General features: G+C 41.8%; 1 protein-coding gene across 4 annotated transcripts in view; it reads left to right on the forward strand.

The window, feature by feature from the left end:
• gbe1b (glucan (1,4-alpha-), branching enzyme 1b) overlaps positions 1 to 18,264 on the forward strand; it is a 600,154-nt gene that overhangs the window by 253,928 nt on the left and 327,962 nt on the right. For all 4 annotated transcript variants that reach the window (XM_041211102.1, XM_041211103.1, XM_041211105.1 and 1 more), the window contains exon 5: positions 14,698 to 14,833. In XM_041211102.1, coding sequence (XP_041067036.1) covers positions 14,698 to 14,833 — 136 coding nt within the window. The remainder of the gene's footprint in view (positions 1 to 14,697; positions 14,834 to 18,264) is intronic.

The following is an 18,264-nucleotide window of genomic DNA, read 5'->3' on the forward strand; positions in this document are numbered from 1 at the left end:
GTTCTGGGTGTTGAGTTATACATATAGGCCAGACCGACACATTTCCTTCCCTAAAGGACATTAGTGAAGCAGATCGTTTTTTAATGGCAGTCCAGTAGTTTCATGATCACCATAACTACGACTAGTTTTTTTAATTCCAAGTTTATTAAATTAACTGAATTTAAATTCCCCAGCTGCCATGATGTTTATGGATGCCATGAAGCTATTAATGTATTTAATGTAATTGGAAATTATTTTTTTAAATAGAGGTTTAGTCTGTGGGTGAGTCTGTGTTTTAATTGGATTAAAGCCAGCTAGTCTGGGTGCTTTGATGTATAGTAGTTTTGAGATGTAAACAGAGAGGTAAAGAATACATTTGCATTTTGTTGAATAGAGCATTCAAGAAGGGGAGTGAAATCATGCGCCTCGCTAGCAGACAGCAATCCATGTTTATATTACTAATAAAATTGGTACTATGAACGGGGTTTTATTGTTACATTGGGTGGAGTTCAAAGGGATAAAAACAAAAAACAAAAAAACAAAAAGCTGCGGATGCTGGAAATCCAAAACAAAAACAGAATTACCTGGAAAAACTCAGCAGGTCTGGCAGCATCGGCGGAGAAGAAAAGAGTTGACGTTTCGAGTCCTCATGACCCTTCGACAGAACTAGGCGAATCCCAGGAAGGGGTGAAATATAAGCTGGTTTAAGGTGGTAGGGGGGTGGGGTTGGGTGGGGGGAGAGAAGTGGAGGGGGGTGGTGTGGTTGTAGGCAAAAGCAGTGATAGAAGCAGATCATCAAAAGCTGTCACAGACAGCAGAACAAAAGAACACATAGGTGTCGAAGTTGGTGATATTATCTAAACGAATGTGCTAACTAAGAATGGATGGTAGGGCACTCAAGGTATAGCTCTAGTGGGGGTTGGGGGAGCATAAAAGATTTTTAAAATATTTTAAAATAATGGAAATAGGTGGGAAAAAGAAAAATCTATATAATTTATTGGAAAAAAACAAAAGGAAGGGGGAAGAAACAGAAAGGGGGGTGGCGATGGAGGGGGGAGGTCAAGACCTAAAGTTGTTGAATTCAATATTCAGTCCGGAAGGCTGTAAAGTGCCTAGTCGGAAGATGAGGTGTTGTTCCTCCAGTTTGCGTTGGGCTTCACTGGAACAATGCAGCAAGCCAAGGACAGACATGTGGGCAAGCGAGCAGGGTGGAGTGTTGAAATGGCAAGCGACAGGGAGGTTTGGGTCATTCATGCGGACAGACCGCAGGTGTTCTGCAAAGCGGTCACCCAGTTTACGTTTGGTCTCTCCAATGTAGAGGAGACCACATTGGGAGCAACGAATGCAGTAGACTAAGTTGGGGGAAATACAAGTGAAATGTTGCTTCACTTGAAAGGAGTGTTTGGGCCCTTGGACGGTGAGGAGAGAGGAAGTGAAGGGGCAGGTGTTACATCTTTTGCGTGGGCAGGGGGTGGTGCCATAGGTGGGGGTTGGGGAGTAGGGGGTGATGGAGGAGTGGACCAGGGTGTCCCGGAGGGAACGATCCCTACAGAATGCTGACAGTGAGGGTGAAGGGAAGATGTGTTTGGTGGTGGCATCATGTCTGTCCTTGGCTTGCTGCATTGTTCCAGTGAAGCCCAAGGCAAACTGGAGGAACAACACCTCATCTTCCGACTAGGCACTTTACAGCCTTCCGGACTGAATATTGAATTCAACAACTTTTGGTCTTGACCTCCCCCCTCTATCGCCACCCCCCTTTCTGTTTCTTCCCCCTTCCTTTTGTTTTTTTCCAATAAATTATATAGATTTTTCTTTTTCCCACCTATTTCCATTATTTTAAAATATTTTAAAAATCTTTTATGCTCCCCCAACCCCCACTAGAGCTATACCTTGAGTGCCCTACCATCCATTCTTAATTAGCACATTCGATTAGATAATATCACCAACTTCGACACCTACATGTTCTTTTGTTCTGATGTCTGTGACATCTTTTGATGATCTGCTTCTATCACTGCTTTTGCCTACAACCACACCACCCCCCTCCACTTCTCTCCCCCCACCCAACCCCACCCCCTCACCACCTTAAACCAGCTTATATTTCACCCCTTCCTGGGATTCGCTTAGTTCTGTCGAAGGGTCATGAGGACTCGAAACGTCAACTATTTTCTTCTCCGCCGATGCTGCCAGACCTGCTGAGTTTTTCCAGGTAATTCTGTTTTTGTTTTGGAGTTCAAAGGGCCTGGTGATATAATGAGAATTTACATTCAAAGAGAAGTGCTAGGTATAACAGGAAGTAGTTTTGTGTGTGCAGGGCAGAGGCATTGTAACATCAATTCAGCTGTAAGCCTACAACTGTCTGTAAAGGAATCAAAGTGGAAGGAACCTCATTTTGAATTTGTAAGGTGAAAATGCTTTGCCTGGCGTCTGTTAAAGCCTATGGTTTGCTGTTGCCTTATTGGAGATTAGTTTGGGAATTTGTTAAAAAGTTATGATGGTAATTTTTAGCCATGTGTATATGTTTAGCTTGTGTAAATTAATAAATGTCTCATGTTGTTTGATATAAAAATCTCTCGAACTGGTGGTCTTATTACTGAATTTAGAGTTGCACCTCAAACATACCACTTGAAAATATAGTTGTTTAAAGTTTCCCCCTGGGACTTTAAGTAACACTCTTTACCAACTACAGTGTTATAACTATGGGCCATTAATTAGTCCAGGCATCTGGATTGCTAGTTCAGTAATATAACCTCTATGCTCTTTGCTCACCATCTAAGGGCAATTAGAGTTGGACAATAAATGCTGGCCTTGCGAGTGATACCCACATTCCATGAACAAATGTAAAAAAAACTAGGGAGGGGGACAAAGCCACATAGATTTGAAAACCAGGAAGAGAATTTTTTAAAACTGAGGCATTGCCAGACTGAGAGTCATTGCAGCTTAGCAGATGCAGGTGTGATGAGTGAGGAGGACTTGTACTGGTTGAACAGTCCACCCCATCAGTTTGCTGGCTGGTCAGTGAAGGTGAAAATCTACCGTGCATTGAAATAGCTTGTCATTTTCACTTTGTAGGGTGATGCTATGCACAAATTGGCTCCTATTTTTCCCATATTAGACAACTTACTGTTTTTCACATTTACTTTATTGGCTGTAAAGCTCTATGGGTCTTGAGGTTATGAAATTCAGGTGTTTTATTCTTGCACAGCTTGACTATCACTAGAACTTTTGGAAGCAACAATCTTTCTAGTGCTGTGCATTGTGGATGACATGAATTCATATGCTAACCCATGGAATTCAGATCTGTCAGAACTGAAGGTTGCAGGAGAAACTCAATTCTTACACAATTTGTGTCTTCAGAGATAATTCTGTCAATCATACGAGATCAAAGACTCTACAACACAGAAATACCGTATGACATGCTAATGAGTCATTTATCTCACAACATCTGGGCCCCATTGCTGTGTTTTGACTTTCTGTGGAATCAAGGCCCTTTATCTGCCTCATTTTCAAATCTGCAACCTGGCCTCTGTATCCATGGAGATCCTGACTTTGTTCTCCATTTTGAAAATTGGTAAGGAGGGATGGCTATATTTAAAAAGCCTGATGAAATCAAGGCTGAAATTTTCCCTGTTTGATGCAGAATAAAACCTGCGCCTTTGTCACCCATCCAGTGACAGCTTCTTAGATGTTTCTGGACAAGAAGCTATGGTGCAGGATTGATTTGTTCTATCACATTTATTGAACGCATTATTTTGTTTACCATTATGTGGGGTTTGCCACACTAATAACCTGCCAACTGTTTTGCTATCTTTGTGTGTGAGAAAATCCTGCCTGTGTATTTGCCTTCAGCAGAGGTGCCTTTTGAAGCCATTTCACATTTAAATTCTATTTTCTTTGATAGGACAAGTCCAGAACAAGGGGGCATAACCATAAAATTAGAGCAAGGCTGTTCAGAGGTGATGTCAGAAACACTTCTTCACACAAAGCGTAGTGGAAATCTGGAATTTTCTCTCCCAGATGCTATTAAGGTTAGGGGTCAATTAAAAATGTCAAAGTTGAGATTGATGTATTTATTCAAAAGGCAAGGGTATTAAGGGTTGCAGAACCAAGGGCGTTTTCCAGGGAGTCAGAAGGTTGTGGATTTGAGCTCCATTGCAGGAATTCAACACACAATCTTCAAAAGTTAAAGACCTGATGAAGTTCTGCTGGTTTCCTGTCCAATATACTTGCTTTGACCAACAGAGCTGAAGACCCAAGGCAGGCAGATGAAATCAGGATGCAGGTCAGCCATGATCTGATTGAATATTAGAGCAGGTTTGAGGGGCTGAATGTCCTCCTACTGTTCCTGTGTTCTTTCTACCATGTGTCAAAGCATTAATGCATTTCTGGGTGTTCCATCAGAGTCCGTGCAGAATAGAGATGCACACATTCTCATCCTCACCCTTTCATTTTACTATATCCTAAATCAGCCTCCGATTGATCTATTATCTGCTCACCAACTTTCAGAAGCTAATGACTTACTGTTCAACAATAAAACATTTGATGCTTAGGTTAAAAACACCTTCAATTAGTAACGTGTTCATGGCCCCAAACCTTATTATTTTTTCTATTTTGGTGACATTTTGTGCTTAGTATCTGCCAAAGCCCTTTCAAGCTCTGAGATTCCCTCCCTAAATCTCTATGCCTTTTCTCCTTTAAGATGCTCCTTAAAACTTGCCTGTTTGAGCAAACGTTTTGATCACCTGCCCTAATATCTCCTTAGGTAGCATGGTGTCAATTTTTGTCTGATTGTGCTCCTGTTAAGCATCTTGGTGTGTTTTACTACATTATAAGTTGTTGTTGCCAGGGTAAAGGCAGCTCTTCTTTCAGTCTTGGCATCTAGTGACATCATTGCCTCCTCCCAGATCAAGAACAGCTTAGATGAGCTATAAGTTGAAGCTCCTTTAGCACTGCCCCACGATGTATGTTAACTTGAAAGAAAAGCAAGCCCTACTGAATTGTAGTGATATTTCCATTTCCAACATCAATTGTTCTTGTGCCTTGTTTGAATAAGACTGCCAACTGATGCGGAATTATGGGTAGCATTGTGCTGTTGATCAACGTACAAACAAACCTGGGTTTCGACTTCCCAATTGATTTCATTAAGGTTCTTGGAGTAGACTAGTGGCAGATTTGATCCATCAATCTGTGCTCCAGGAGGAGTGTAGGAACCTGTTGTGCAACTCAGTCCCCTCTGAATCAAAACGTATTCTGCCCCCAAACTTCAGAGCAGGAAATATTTTAGGCCAACGTGGTTTCAAGGCTGTAACAGTACATCACCTAACCAAAAAACATGCATTTGAACAACGCCTTTCACATCTGAAGGATGTCTCAAAGAGTTTTGTAGAATCATAGAATAGCATAGCATGGAAGGAGGCTTCTTGACCCTTTATACCTTGCTGATTCTTTGAAAGAACCATCCAATTAATCACACTCCACTCTTCTTCCCCCATAGACCTACAGATTTTTCCTTGAAATATTTATTCCTTTAAAAAATTATTATTGAATCTCCTTCCATTACCCTTTCAGGCAATGCATTTATAACAACTCGCTGTGTAAAAATATTCTCTTTCACAGCCAATGAATTATTTTTGGAGTGCAGTCACTGTTGTCTGACAGCCAATTTGAGCACAGCAACGTCTCAAAATCAGCAATTAAATAGATGCCAACTGCTTATAGTTTGCAATGGCTGAGAAATGAGTGTTGGCGCATAACTTGTTTGAAGATGTGGCTTTTAAGAGAAAAGAGAGATTGAGAGTTATATGATGGCTACTCTAGATTATAAAACCTTCTGCTGCCTTACCAATGAAGTGTAAAGAGACATTAAGGTGAATGCACAGAAAGCTGGAATCGAAGAAACCAAAGGGCATGGGAGGTGATGCAAGGCTGAGACAAGTTACAGCAGGAGACAAGGAGCTGATAGTTTACACCAAGGTTGGAGATGAGGAACAAGCCCGGCAGTAGAGATGATGTTTGGATCTGTTCAGATTAATGAAGGGCAGAGGATGAGAGGCCAGCAAGGAGAGCATTGTGGAAATGGGCCTTAAAGGTTATAAAAGCATAAATAAGCATGGCAGTGGCAGTGGGATAGAGATGGTCACATTCTCCTATATGGGTTTTTAAAATTTATTCACGGGATGTGGGCATCACTGGCTAGGCCAGCATTTATTGCCCGTCCCTAATTGCCCTTGAGAAGGTGGTGGTGAGCCGTCGCCTAGAATCACTACAGTCTATGTTATTGCTGAAAGAAAGAGACATGCGGTTGAAGCTTTTGGTCTTGCGTTCATCAGGACAGCTCGCAAGATAAATCAACAGTAAAGGGAGCAACAATTTATACTGCATGAGAAAAGAGTGCTGATTGGTAGAGGCGTTGCCTCGGAGAATGCACCAGGGAGCAATTAGCTGCCAAGCTTTTGTTCAAATACAAACCAGACAGATTGACTCTGGTCAAGGAATTGCCATGGGCAGTGAATCAGGGAATGGCTGTCCCCCCAAGCTTTTGTTTCGCTGGAAAAGGCACAATGCGTGGATATGCTCCTTCTGTCTGCAAAGGACAGGGCCCTGTGTGTGAATATATGTGGCTTCTAATATGCATAAGCAAGCCACACTGCAAACCTGGCTGATAATCTGAAGTTGGTTTTCAATGTAATTCTTAGCACAATCATTGTCCAACTGTGGAATCGCATCTAAATTGGGACACATTAGAATACCAATTTAAGAATATCAGTCGGGCCCTCAGTGTGGCTCACTTACGCAAGCTTATCCACGCATCGTGCCTTTTCCAGCTAAACAAAAGCTTGGGTGACAGCCGTTCCTGACTCATTCACCATGGCAATGCCTTGACCAATCAGACACGACCTACCTGGTTTGAATTTGAACAAAAGCTTGGCAGTTAACTGTTCTCTGCTGCATTCTCCATGGCAATGCCTCTACCAATCCGAGTCCACTTGCCAACCTCTTCTCATGCAGTATAAATTGTCATTTTCTTTACTATTGGTTTGTCTTGGTGAGCTGCCCTGATGAGTGCAAGACGAAAAGCTTCGATAGTATGTCTCTTTTTTTCCGCAATACTCAAGTTCTGTGGTATCAAATAACTAACAGTTTAAAATATGTAGGTACACCCACAGTGCTGTAGTAAAGGTAAAAATGAACAGCTTGATTAGGGTTAGGATTTTGAGGGGCAAGTGTATAGATTTTATGGAGGGAACTGAAACTATAGTTTCAGCCTTCCTGATATTCAGTTGGAGGAAATTGTGTCTCATTCATGACTTAATATCAGTCACCTTAATCAGTCAATCCTAAAACGCAGAGGTAAGTTATAGCATCAAGAGGACAGGTGAAGATGTAAAGCTTGGTATTGTTGGCATATGTATGGAAGTTGTCACCCATGACTGTGGATAATGTCAGCAAAGAACGGCATGTGGATGAGAGGGGAAACTTAGATAAAAGATGAAGAGCAGGGGAGTTCGCTCCTGAGCCCAGTATTTATCCCTCAAATAGAGATCAACTGTGATTTTCATGTGAACTAGAGTCAGAGTATAATTTTTTCAGGAAACACTGACTTATTTCCATACCAATATTCAAGTTCTGCATTCAGTTTCTACTAGTGTTGACTCCAGTACACGGATTTGTAATAAAAACTGTCTTTTTTTACGAACTCATGCCAGTATGTGGGCATCACTGGCAATGCCAGCATTTATTGCTCATCCCTTGATCTTCTTGAGAAGATGGCCGTGAGCCACTTTCTTGAACTGGTGTAGTCCGTGAGTGTACATACTCCCACAGTGCTATTAGGGAGTCCCAGGATTTTGACCCAGCAACAGTGAAGGACTGATGATATATTGTAAGTCAAGATGGTGTGTGGCTTGGAGGGAAAGCCACAAGTGATGGTGTTCCCATCTAACTGATGTCCTTGTCCCTCTGTAAACCTGTCACAGTGTAATTATGCCATCCTGCATTGATAGTGGTGTGTCGCTTGCACTGGGAATAGCTTGTAATTACAGCTCAGTAAGTTTCCATTTGCTGTTTTTATGCGTAGTGATGGAAGAGGGTGCACCGCCATTTGGATGAGCCAAAAGGCCGCCTTCTGTGCTGTAACCATTCTATGAGCCTATAAGAGGAAAATAGAAAACTTGACTGGGTTTACAGATGGAAAGTTTTTAACACGTGTATTCCAGGTATTCTTAGCTTGGACACTTCTATATAGATAGTACCCAACACACTTCAGATACAAACTATGCACTTTTCTACAATCTAGTAATTGCCAAGATGTAGAAATAAATCTCCAAAGGGTCATAAGGACTTGAAATGTTAACTGTCTTTATTTCTCCACAGATACTGCCAGACCAGCTGAGTTTTTTCAGCACTTCCTGACTTTATTTCAGATTTCCAGCATGCAGTGTTTTGCTTTTATTTATATAAATAAATAGGTTGCCTGCAGAATTCAGCCTGTGAAGGAGTTTTGAAAATTGAAATGCTGCATTAAAGATTAAAACTCAAGAATCTCTGTCCTACCTTTGAAAGAAACAAATTGAACACTACTTGTGTTATACCCCCAGCTCCTCTTTTATATATTAAAGATGGTCTCCTGAGGCCACTAATATAAAAGGGACTTTCTTTGACGTGTAGCTTATGTGTTTGTCTGCTCGTGTATAATGTGACTCCTGTGGTTTAAGAGCACTACAACAATATTAATGGTTATTAAAAACCTGAAGTGTAACCAGTTCTTTCTGAGCTATGAGTACAGATTCACTCACTGGATTTAGTCGAAGCCCCTCAATGACAATAGTAGTTCTCTCCCAACTGTTGTCTTCTGTAATTAGGCAGCATTTCTAAAGTAATTCATGTTCGCTCTCTTATTTGGTGAGAGGGAAAACATGACTTACATCTAAAAAGGAATTGAAACATCCCTGTTGGTCTTTGTCTCTTTTATAACAGCACTTTTTTTTGTCGTAAATGAATTAAAACTGCAAAGCTGCACTTAAATTTTTTTGTTGCGCTGGCAGATATACAGGAAAAAAATAATAAAAGTTAGAGTAATGAGATTCTTTGTAACGTGGAAGATGTGGTAAGAATTTAATATAAATGCTGATGTTTGGGCAAAGAGCAGCAGACAATGCCTGTTCACCAGCAGGAACTGCATTTTTTTGTTTTTCCCCCTTTTTTTTTCATCAGACATGTTTGATGCATTCCATTGCCTGGGCACATGCTGATGTCTCATTTCCAGGCCACTCCCGGTGCTGTAGTTTACCAGTCAAGCTCCTGCCTTGTTATTTTGTTCTGTCTTTTTAGCCAGTGCTTAGCTTTAGTAGGACACTTCCACACATTGCAACACTAAACTGTGAGAGGACTTAGAATCAGCGAATAGTACAGCACAGAAGGAGGCCATTCGATAGCTCTTGGAAAGAGCTATCCAATTAGTCTCACTCCCCTGCTCTTTCCCCATAGCCCTGCAATTTTTTCCTTTTAAGTAGTTATACAGTTTCCTGTTAAGTGTTACCACTGAATCTGCTTCCACCATGCCTTCAGGCAGTGCAAGCTAGATCACAACAACTTGCTACATAAGAAAAAATTTCCCCATCACTTCTGGTTCTTTTCCCAATCACCTTAAATCTGTGTCCTCTGGTTACTGACCCTTTTGCCACTGGAGAAAGTTAATCCTTATTAATTCTATTGAAGTCATGATTCATGATTTTGAACACTATCAAATCTCCTCTTAATTAAGCTACTCTAAGGATAACAATTGCAGGTTCTCCACTTAGTTCATATTGTAGTTAAACAGATGTGTGAAATATTGGATACTATAAACACGGTGAGAGAGGAAATATTAAGGCAGTGTTTCTCAGATGGTTTTCCAATATGACCCCATTTTAAAATTAACATGACCAGGGAGGTTATGACAAACTTATATATGACACCGGTTATACCTCAGCTGGAGTATTGTGTACAGTTCTGGGTACCACACTATCGGAAGGATGTGAACAGATTGGAGAGAGTGTAGAAGAGGTTTACGAGAACGGTTCCAGGGATGAGATACTTCAGTTATGAGGAAAGATTGGAGAAGTTGGGACTGTTTTCCTTGGAGAGGAGAATCTAAGAAGAGACTTGATAGAAGTTTTCAAAATCATGAGGGGTCTGGACAGAGTAGATAGGGAGAAACCGTTCCTGCTCGTAAATGGATCGAGAACCAGCGGGCACAGTTTAAAAGTGTTTTGCAAAAGAAGCAAATGTGAGGTGAGAAAAAACTTTTTCACAAAACAAGTAGATAGGCAGGAGAAAGAAAAGGCAGGAGATTGGCACTAAGTTAACATACTCAGAGAGCCAGTGCAGACACCATGGGCTGAATGGCCTCCTTCTACACTGTCACAATTCTGTGAAACATAAAGCAGCATAGAAACATTCGGTATATAATTATTGCTGAAAAAAGAGACATGCTGTTGTTCTCTTTGAGATTTGGTATTCTATCTTGTATTCATCAGGATAGATTCGCAAGAATACCAAATCTCAAGGAGAACAACAGCTTAAACTGCATAAGAAGAGGATGCTGGTTGGTTGGCAAGTAGACTCTAGTAGAGGCCTTGCCATGGAGAATGCACCAGGGCGCAGTTAGCTGCCAAGCTTTTGTTTAAATTCAAACCAGGCTGGTCAACTCTGATTAGTCAAAGCATTGCCATTGGGAATTTAATTGTTAAAGTTCACATATTTGCAGAAAGATTAGTGGGGAATTGAAGAAAAGTTTCTTTTTTAGCCAGTGGGTGATGGGGGCCTGGAACCCACTACTTGAAAGGGTGTAGAGGCAGAAACTTACATCTCAGTTAAAAAATATTTGGATATGCACTTGAGTTAACATAACCTACAGGGTTAATGACCAAGAGTTGGAAGGAAGAATAAGGCTGAATTGGTAATTTTTGGCTGGCACAGACATGATGGGCTGAATGGCTTGCTTCTGTACTATAAATTTTCAAGGTTTAACTAATGTCCCTTGCATCTGGTCTCATTCTAGTAAGTCTCCTCAGTAACCTCTCATGGCCTTGAGATCCTTCCTAAAGTGTGGTGCCATAATTGAAATTAGTATACCACTAGTATTTTGTAAAGGTTTACTATAAATTTTGTGCCACATTCCTCTATTAGTGAAGCCAAAGATCCCAAATGCTTTTTTTAATAGCTGTTATGAACCCTGTGAAGACTGATGGCTTTAAAAAAGAAGCTTGAGCTTCCACTTAATGACATGATAAATTTCATGTTTTAAGACTTTTACTGCAACAGACTAAAAGCACTAAAACACTTTTTGTAGACAATTCATACTTCAAATTACAGAACAGAACTTTTCCTTTTTACTTTTGCCACAATCAAAAAACCTACTTCACAGTGTGCCTTAAGTAGTCATTTGATTTTCCTAGACCCACTCCAACGTGATTTCAGCTCCTGAGGGTTTACTGAAAGAGTCATAGAGGACTACAGCACAGAACAAGACCCTTCAGCCCATCGAGTTTGCGCCGGTCAAACAAATACCTAACTATTCTAATCCCATTTTCCAGCACTAGGCCCAAAGCCTTGTATGCAACGGCATCGCAAGTGCACATCCAAATACTTCTTAAATGTTCTGAGGGTTTCTGCTTCTACCACCCTTTCAGGCAGTGAGCTCCAGATTCCTGCCACCCTCTGGGTGAAAAAATTCTTCCTCACGTCCCTCCTAAACCTTCTGCCCCTTATCTTAAATCTATGCCCCCTGGTTATTGATCCCCCCACCAAGGGGAAAAGTTCCTTCCTGTCTATCCATGCCCCTCATAATTTTATACATCTCAATCACGTCCCCCCTCAATCTCCTCTCCTCCAGGGAAAATAACCCCAATCTATCCAATCTCTCCTCATAACTAAAACTCTCCAATCCAGGCAACATCCTGGTAAATCTCCTCTGCACTCTCTCTAGTGCAATCACATCCTTCCTATAATGCAGATTCCAGAACTATGCGCAATACTCTAGCTGTGGCTTAACCAGTGTTTTATACAGTTCCAGCATAACCTCCCTGCTCTTATATTCTATGCCTCGGCTAAAAAAAGGCAAGTATCCCATACGCCTTCTCAAACCATCTTATCTACCTGTCCCGCTACCTTAAGTGACCGGTGGTAGACATGTACACCAAGGTCCCTCTGATCTTCCCAAGGTCCTACCATTCATCATGTATTCCTGTGTCTTGTTTGTCCTGCCCCAGTGCATCACCCCACACTTATCCAGATTAAATTCTATTTGCCACTGATCAGCTCATCTGACCAGCCTGTCTATATCCTCCTGTAATCTAAGCTATCCTCCTCACTATTTACCACCCCACACTTATCCGGATTAAATTCTATTTGCCACTGATCAGCTCATCTGACCAGCCCATCTATATCCTCCTGTAATCTAAGCTATCCTCCTCACTATTTACCACCCCACCAGTTTTCGTGTCATCCGCAAACTTACTGATCAACCCTCCTACATTCAAGTCTAAATCATTTATATATACCACAAGCAGCAAGGGACCCCTCACCGATCCCTGTGGAACCCCACTGGACACAGGCATCCAGTCACAAAGGCATCCCTCGACCATCACCCTCTGCTTCCTGCCACTCAGCCAATTCTGGATCCAATTTGCCAAATTGCCTTGGATCCCATGGGCTCTTACCTTCGTTATCAGTCTCCCATGCGGGACCTTATCAAAAGCCTTGCTGAAGTCCAAGTAGACTACATCAAATGCATTGCTCTCATCTACACACCTGGTCACCTCTTTGAAAAATTCAGTCAAATTGATCAGACATGACTCCCCTTAACAAAACCATGCTGACTGTCCATGATTAATCCCTGCCTCTCCAAGTGTAGATTAATTCTAACCCTCAGAATTGCTTCCAGTAGTTCCCCCATCTAAAATTAGACTGCCTGGCCTGTAGTTCCCTGGTTCATCCCTTCCTCCCTTCTTGAATAACAGTACCACGTTGGCTGTTCTCCAGTCCTCTGGCACCTCTCCTGTAGCCAGAGAGGTATTGAAAATTACTTCCATGCCTTTTCTTTCCCAGCCTGGTAAATTTTAATGCCAGAACTGTTTTGCACAGTCAAGTTTTTTCCTGGAAATTCTCCCTCTAGCACATGCTAGGTGAACCTTCTAGGCTTGTTTCAAATCCTCACGAATTTGCCCTTTTCAATCCAAGCCCAAGCTCCCACCCGCATCCCTGTGTGATAACTCATCAACCTCTAGTTGCTCCCTCTCTCCTGGATTCTGGAAGGCTGCCTGTGTCTTAGAGTTTTCAAGGATATATTAGAAGCCGTTCCCCCCTCAAAGCACATCTCGATGGCAGTGTGAATTACATGGGCCTTGTAGCCAGGTAGAAATGCTGATTAGCTATCCTTGATTCCCAACTCTTTCATCTTGGATGTGTATAGACAGTTTAAATCATAACTGTTACAACCTGACCTTCTCAGTACCTTTCTGGGACTTTGGAGACAAGCAGTCTAACCATGTAAATGCAGGTGCTGCTACCATATACCTCCTTCGCAGCAAAACAACCCTGCCCCCCCTCCCTAAAATCTTTAACAGCCATGCCACCCAGGCCTGTTGTTCGGCAGGCTTCAGAACAGGTCACATGACCCCTTTCATTTTCTCCTAAATTAAAAGCACTGTCTGAAAACATAACAATCTTTTAAACTTCATAATTGGGGGAGACATTGGTGTTGTGGTAAAGTCACTGGACTAGTAATTCAGCGACCCAGGCTAATGCTGTGAGGAAACAACAACAGAAAATGCTGGAAAAACTCAGCAAGTCTAGCAGCATCTGTGGAGAGAGAAACAGACTTAACATTTCAAGTCCATATGACCCTTATTCAGAGCAGATCCTTCAGACCCTTCTGAAGGGCCATATGGACTCAAAATGCTAACTCTTTTTTCTCTCTCCACAGATGCTGCTAGACCTGCTGAGTTTTCCCAGTATTTTCTGTTGTTGTTTCAGATTTCCAGCATCCGCAGTATTTTGCTTTTATCTTAATGCTGTGAAGACATAGGTTCATATCCTACCATGGATAGGTTCATATCCTACCATGGCAGCTGGTGGAATTCAAATTCAATTAATAGAAAATGAAATTGAAAGCTAGTCTCAGTAATGATGACCATGAAACTGTCACCAATTGTTTTAAAAACCCACCTGATTCACTAATGTCCTTTAGGGAATGAAGCCTGACCTCCTTACCTGGTCTGGCCTACATGTGACTCCGGATTCACAGCAATGTGGTTGACTCTGAAAACTGCTGTCTGAAATGGCCCAGCAAACCACTCAGCTCAAGGGTAATTAGGGATAGGCAACAAATTCTGGCCTTGCCGGTGATGTTCACATCTTTATACATCATATCCCAAAATAATTTTGGAACACCGCCTTATCGACTATTCCTGCTGCTATTAAAGATTTGTCTATGTGAATTCCCAAGGAGTCTCTGTTCTTGAAAACGCTTTAACGTTGTGCCATTTAGTTTATATTTTCTCTCCTCATTCTTCTTTCCAAAGCGCATCACTTCACACTTCATGGCATGCAATGTTGTGTTTTCAGCTTTGTGTGCTGTGGAGACAGGGCAGGTGGTTAAACTCCTCTCTGCTTGACTGATTTACAAGACTGAGTATCAGAGATGTTACTGAAAAAGAAACTGATTTTATTTGTTTGCAGCACAAGCACTGTCGTCCTCCGAGACCAAAAAGTATGAGAATCTACGAAGCACATGTTGGAATTGCATCACCTGAGGGAAAGATTGCTTCTTACAAGAACTTCACACAAAACGTTCTGATCAGAATTAAGAATCTTGGTAAGCTATTACAGAGAAATGGCTGATTGCTGTGCCATAATCTTTTACTGGATTCAGAGGTACAGATAATACTTTAAAAGGAATGGGGTCAGGGGAAAGTAAAGGAGAAGATGGGGGGTACCCATGAGCTGTTGAGGCCTGCAGCTAAGCTAGGTCCTAGTAAGTTGTTTCCATCATCACACATCATTAGAAGCATAGACTTGAGTTTAATAAGTGCAAAATTAAACGTGTGCCCCAGTGGACAGCTGTCATTATAAACAGTCCTGCCGAGAATCGTCAGGTGTCTTGGCAAACTTTAGAAAGCCATAGGAACATAGAAATGGCTAAGGATCATTCTGGTGGTCGCAGATACAATTATAATGGACTAATCACAGCAAAATCCCTTAATTTATCTACAACAGAATCAGACAGCAGCAGAGGAAAGCCCCCAGTATTTGGTGAGCTTTGGGAACCATAAGTCCAAAGTGACATGTCCCAATGGGTTTGCTTCGCAAAAAATTGTAGAGTTTCTTTCCAGAATTTTCTTCTTACCTGGTAAGAATTGATATCACAGAATCTAATCCAATTGGAGAAGGAGAATGAAAGAGAAAACAGCTGGAAATGTGAAGCAGTTAGATTAGTATCTGAGGATAGAGCAGACAGATTAATTCAGTTGTGGACCCTTCTTCAGGCATAGGGAACATGTTCTTTATATTGTTCAGTTCAGGTTTGGCATAAAGCTCCTTCTTCAACCACAAAAGGCGCAGATTTTCTTGGACCAGTGGGATATATTCATTTTCCACACAGATCTTTCATGCAATCTTTGAGCAAGACCACCAAATTCTGAAGTTTCTTGTTATCATGTTATCATAAGGTACAGATCAGTGCTTTTCAGACATGGAACTTAGAACGCTCAGGTTAATTTGATGGTTTTAGTACTTACCTTGCAGAGCTTCTCATACTGGGAACAGGTTGGGAATTTGGGTGCAGAGGCCAATGCTCTACTTGGTTAAAATCTCTCTATATTGAGAGCAGGGATGAGGAACTTCAGTTATGTGAAGAGACCGGGGAAGCTGGGATTATTCTCCTTGGAGCAGAGATGGTTAAGTGTTGATTTAATAGAGGTGTTTAAAATCGTGAAAGGATTTTGATGGAGCAGGGAAGGAGAATTTGCTTCCACTGGCAGGAGAGTTAGTAATCAAAGGAGACATATTTAAGGTAGTAGGCAGGAAAGCTTGGTTAGAGATGGGGAGAAATTTTTTTTATTCAATGAATTTCTAATGCTTGGAATCAACTGCTTGAAAGGTTGGTGGAAGCAAATTCGATAGCAACTTTCAAAAGGGAATTGGATAAATACTTGAAAAGGTAAAGCTGAAAACAGGGCTATGGGCAATGGGGAGTGGAACTAATTGGATATCGCTTTCAGACATGGTTGTCCAATGGCTTGCTTCTGTGGTGTTTGATTCAATGCTATACAAACACATATCGGGTGTCAGTGTGTGAGCAATAGACTTTTGAAGGTTCTGTATCTGCCTCAGGGGTGCAGCTTTAATAGTATGAGATGGCAGAATGACTAAGATTGATATAGCCTGAAGAATTTTTCCGAGGCAATCAAGGGCACTTAGGAATGACTCCTGGCATGGAAGGGCAAAAGCAGGTAACTGCTTCAGTGGGTGAGAAGGTATATTCTAGAAATGAATCTCTTATTGTTGTGTTCGTCCCTGCACTTAGACACACTGCCATGGGTAAATTAACCTTTCTTGATTAGAATATTCAGTTCTAATCTGCATGCCTCATTGACTAACCGGTCCAAGGCCAGTTTCTGCTTGCTACATTACCCAGAACAATTGCCCAACTACGGTCAAAAAGTAGACTTAATAAATCATCAGAGGTGTCTTTCGCCTTAGCAAATGTCAGAACAGATGGAGTGCGAGGTGCTTTTCTGGGTATGCAGCTAAGGGAGGGACCTTTGTACTTTTGGCTATATTGACCAGGTCCTACTGCCATTTTAACTACCAGTGCCTCAATTTTAAAATTCTCATCCTTGTTTTCATTGGCTTTATCCCTCCCTATCTCTAAACTTCTTCAAGCCCCACAACCCTCCGGGAACCTGATATTCCTCAATTCTGGCCTCTTGTGCATCCCATTGTCCATAGTTATTGGCGGCTGTTAGGCCTTAGTTCCCTTCCTGAACTTCTCCATTTCTTCCTCTCTTTCTCCCTTTTAAGTTGCTCTTTAAAACCTACCTCTTTAACCAAGGTTTTGGTCATCATTTCTTGAATATTTCTTTGTTCCTGAGTATCAAATGTTGCTTCTTAACACTTCTATGAAGTGCCTTTGGACATTTTAATATATTTAAGGTTCTATATAAATGCAAGTGTTGTTGAAGAGTGGCATCACGCTCGGTTTCCCAAGATATGTCACTGGACATGAGACCTATGTTCAGTGATCCCAGTAGTAACTTACCTTTTCCAGGAGGGAGTATCTTACTGTATTTTCATATGAAAGGATATATTGAAGAGAAGCCTTTGAATGGAATTAATTTCCTTTGGTATCAGCAGGATTTTGAATTTTTCCTCTTACTGGCAGGTTCACTTTTAGTGTATCTCCACTGGGAGTCTAAGTTAGTCCATGAATTCCTGACTGCTGATTGTATGTAGTGCATTGAAAGGAATAAGTTAGATTGCTTATCTCATATCACAATGCTTGTGTTTGAAAGCTCCTAGGCACGCTATAATCTGTGCGTCTGATGTGATGCTGGGCTCGTGTTCACATTACCCTATTAAGAGGATACCTGCTCTTCAGAATGTACCAAGTTGGAGCAGAATTGTCCTCTAGGGAGCAGGAAGAATTTGCCTTCTCTGTAAAAATTTGTATGGTATGAAGTTATTCATTTTTATTCTTTGCAGAACTTTCCCCCTTCCCCCAATTAGTTGGGTAACGCTATCTGACAGTAAGTTGTCAACTCCTACTTTTATTGGTAAGCGGAATAGATGATCAGTTTCTTCAGGCGGGGGTGGAGGAGGAGGGGCGCGGCCATCCCACCACCTTCCCTCCCACCTCCGAGCTCACCTCCATAATACAGAGGGCACTGAAATCGGCAGCCTGCCTGCCCACCATATTTAAATCAACAAGTAAGGGCCAATTAGGCTTATTATCAGGGTCAGTAGGCTTGCTAACATGTTGCCCATGCTATAATACGTTTGACATGGGAAGCAGGGCACGAGTGGGAAGCTGAAATGGGTAACCTGAAATGGTTAAAGAATGTGAAGGAGGGGGCAGGGGTGTTCGGTCTTTGGGGACTGAACTTTGCCAATCACGGGTGCTCGCCCCTCCTTGCTTTCTACCTGTTCCTTCCCTGAAAGACCCTCTGCTGCGCACCCGCCCCCCCACTCCCCATCCCCGCGCTGCCCCTCTCCCTCACCTCTCCTAACCCTCCCGGGCCATGACAG

The sequence above is a fragment of the Carcharodon carcharias genome, chromosome 18 (genome assembly GCF_017639515.1).
Source record: "Carcharodon carcharias isolate sCarCar2 chromosome 18, sCarCar2.pri, whole genome shotgun sequence".
NCBI lineage: Eukaryota > Metazoa > Chordata > Chondrichthyes > Lamniformes > Lamnidae > Carcharodon > Carcharodon carcharias.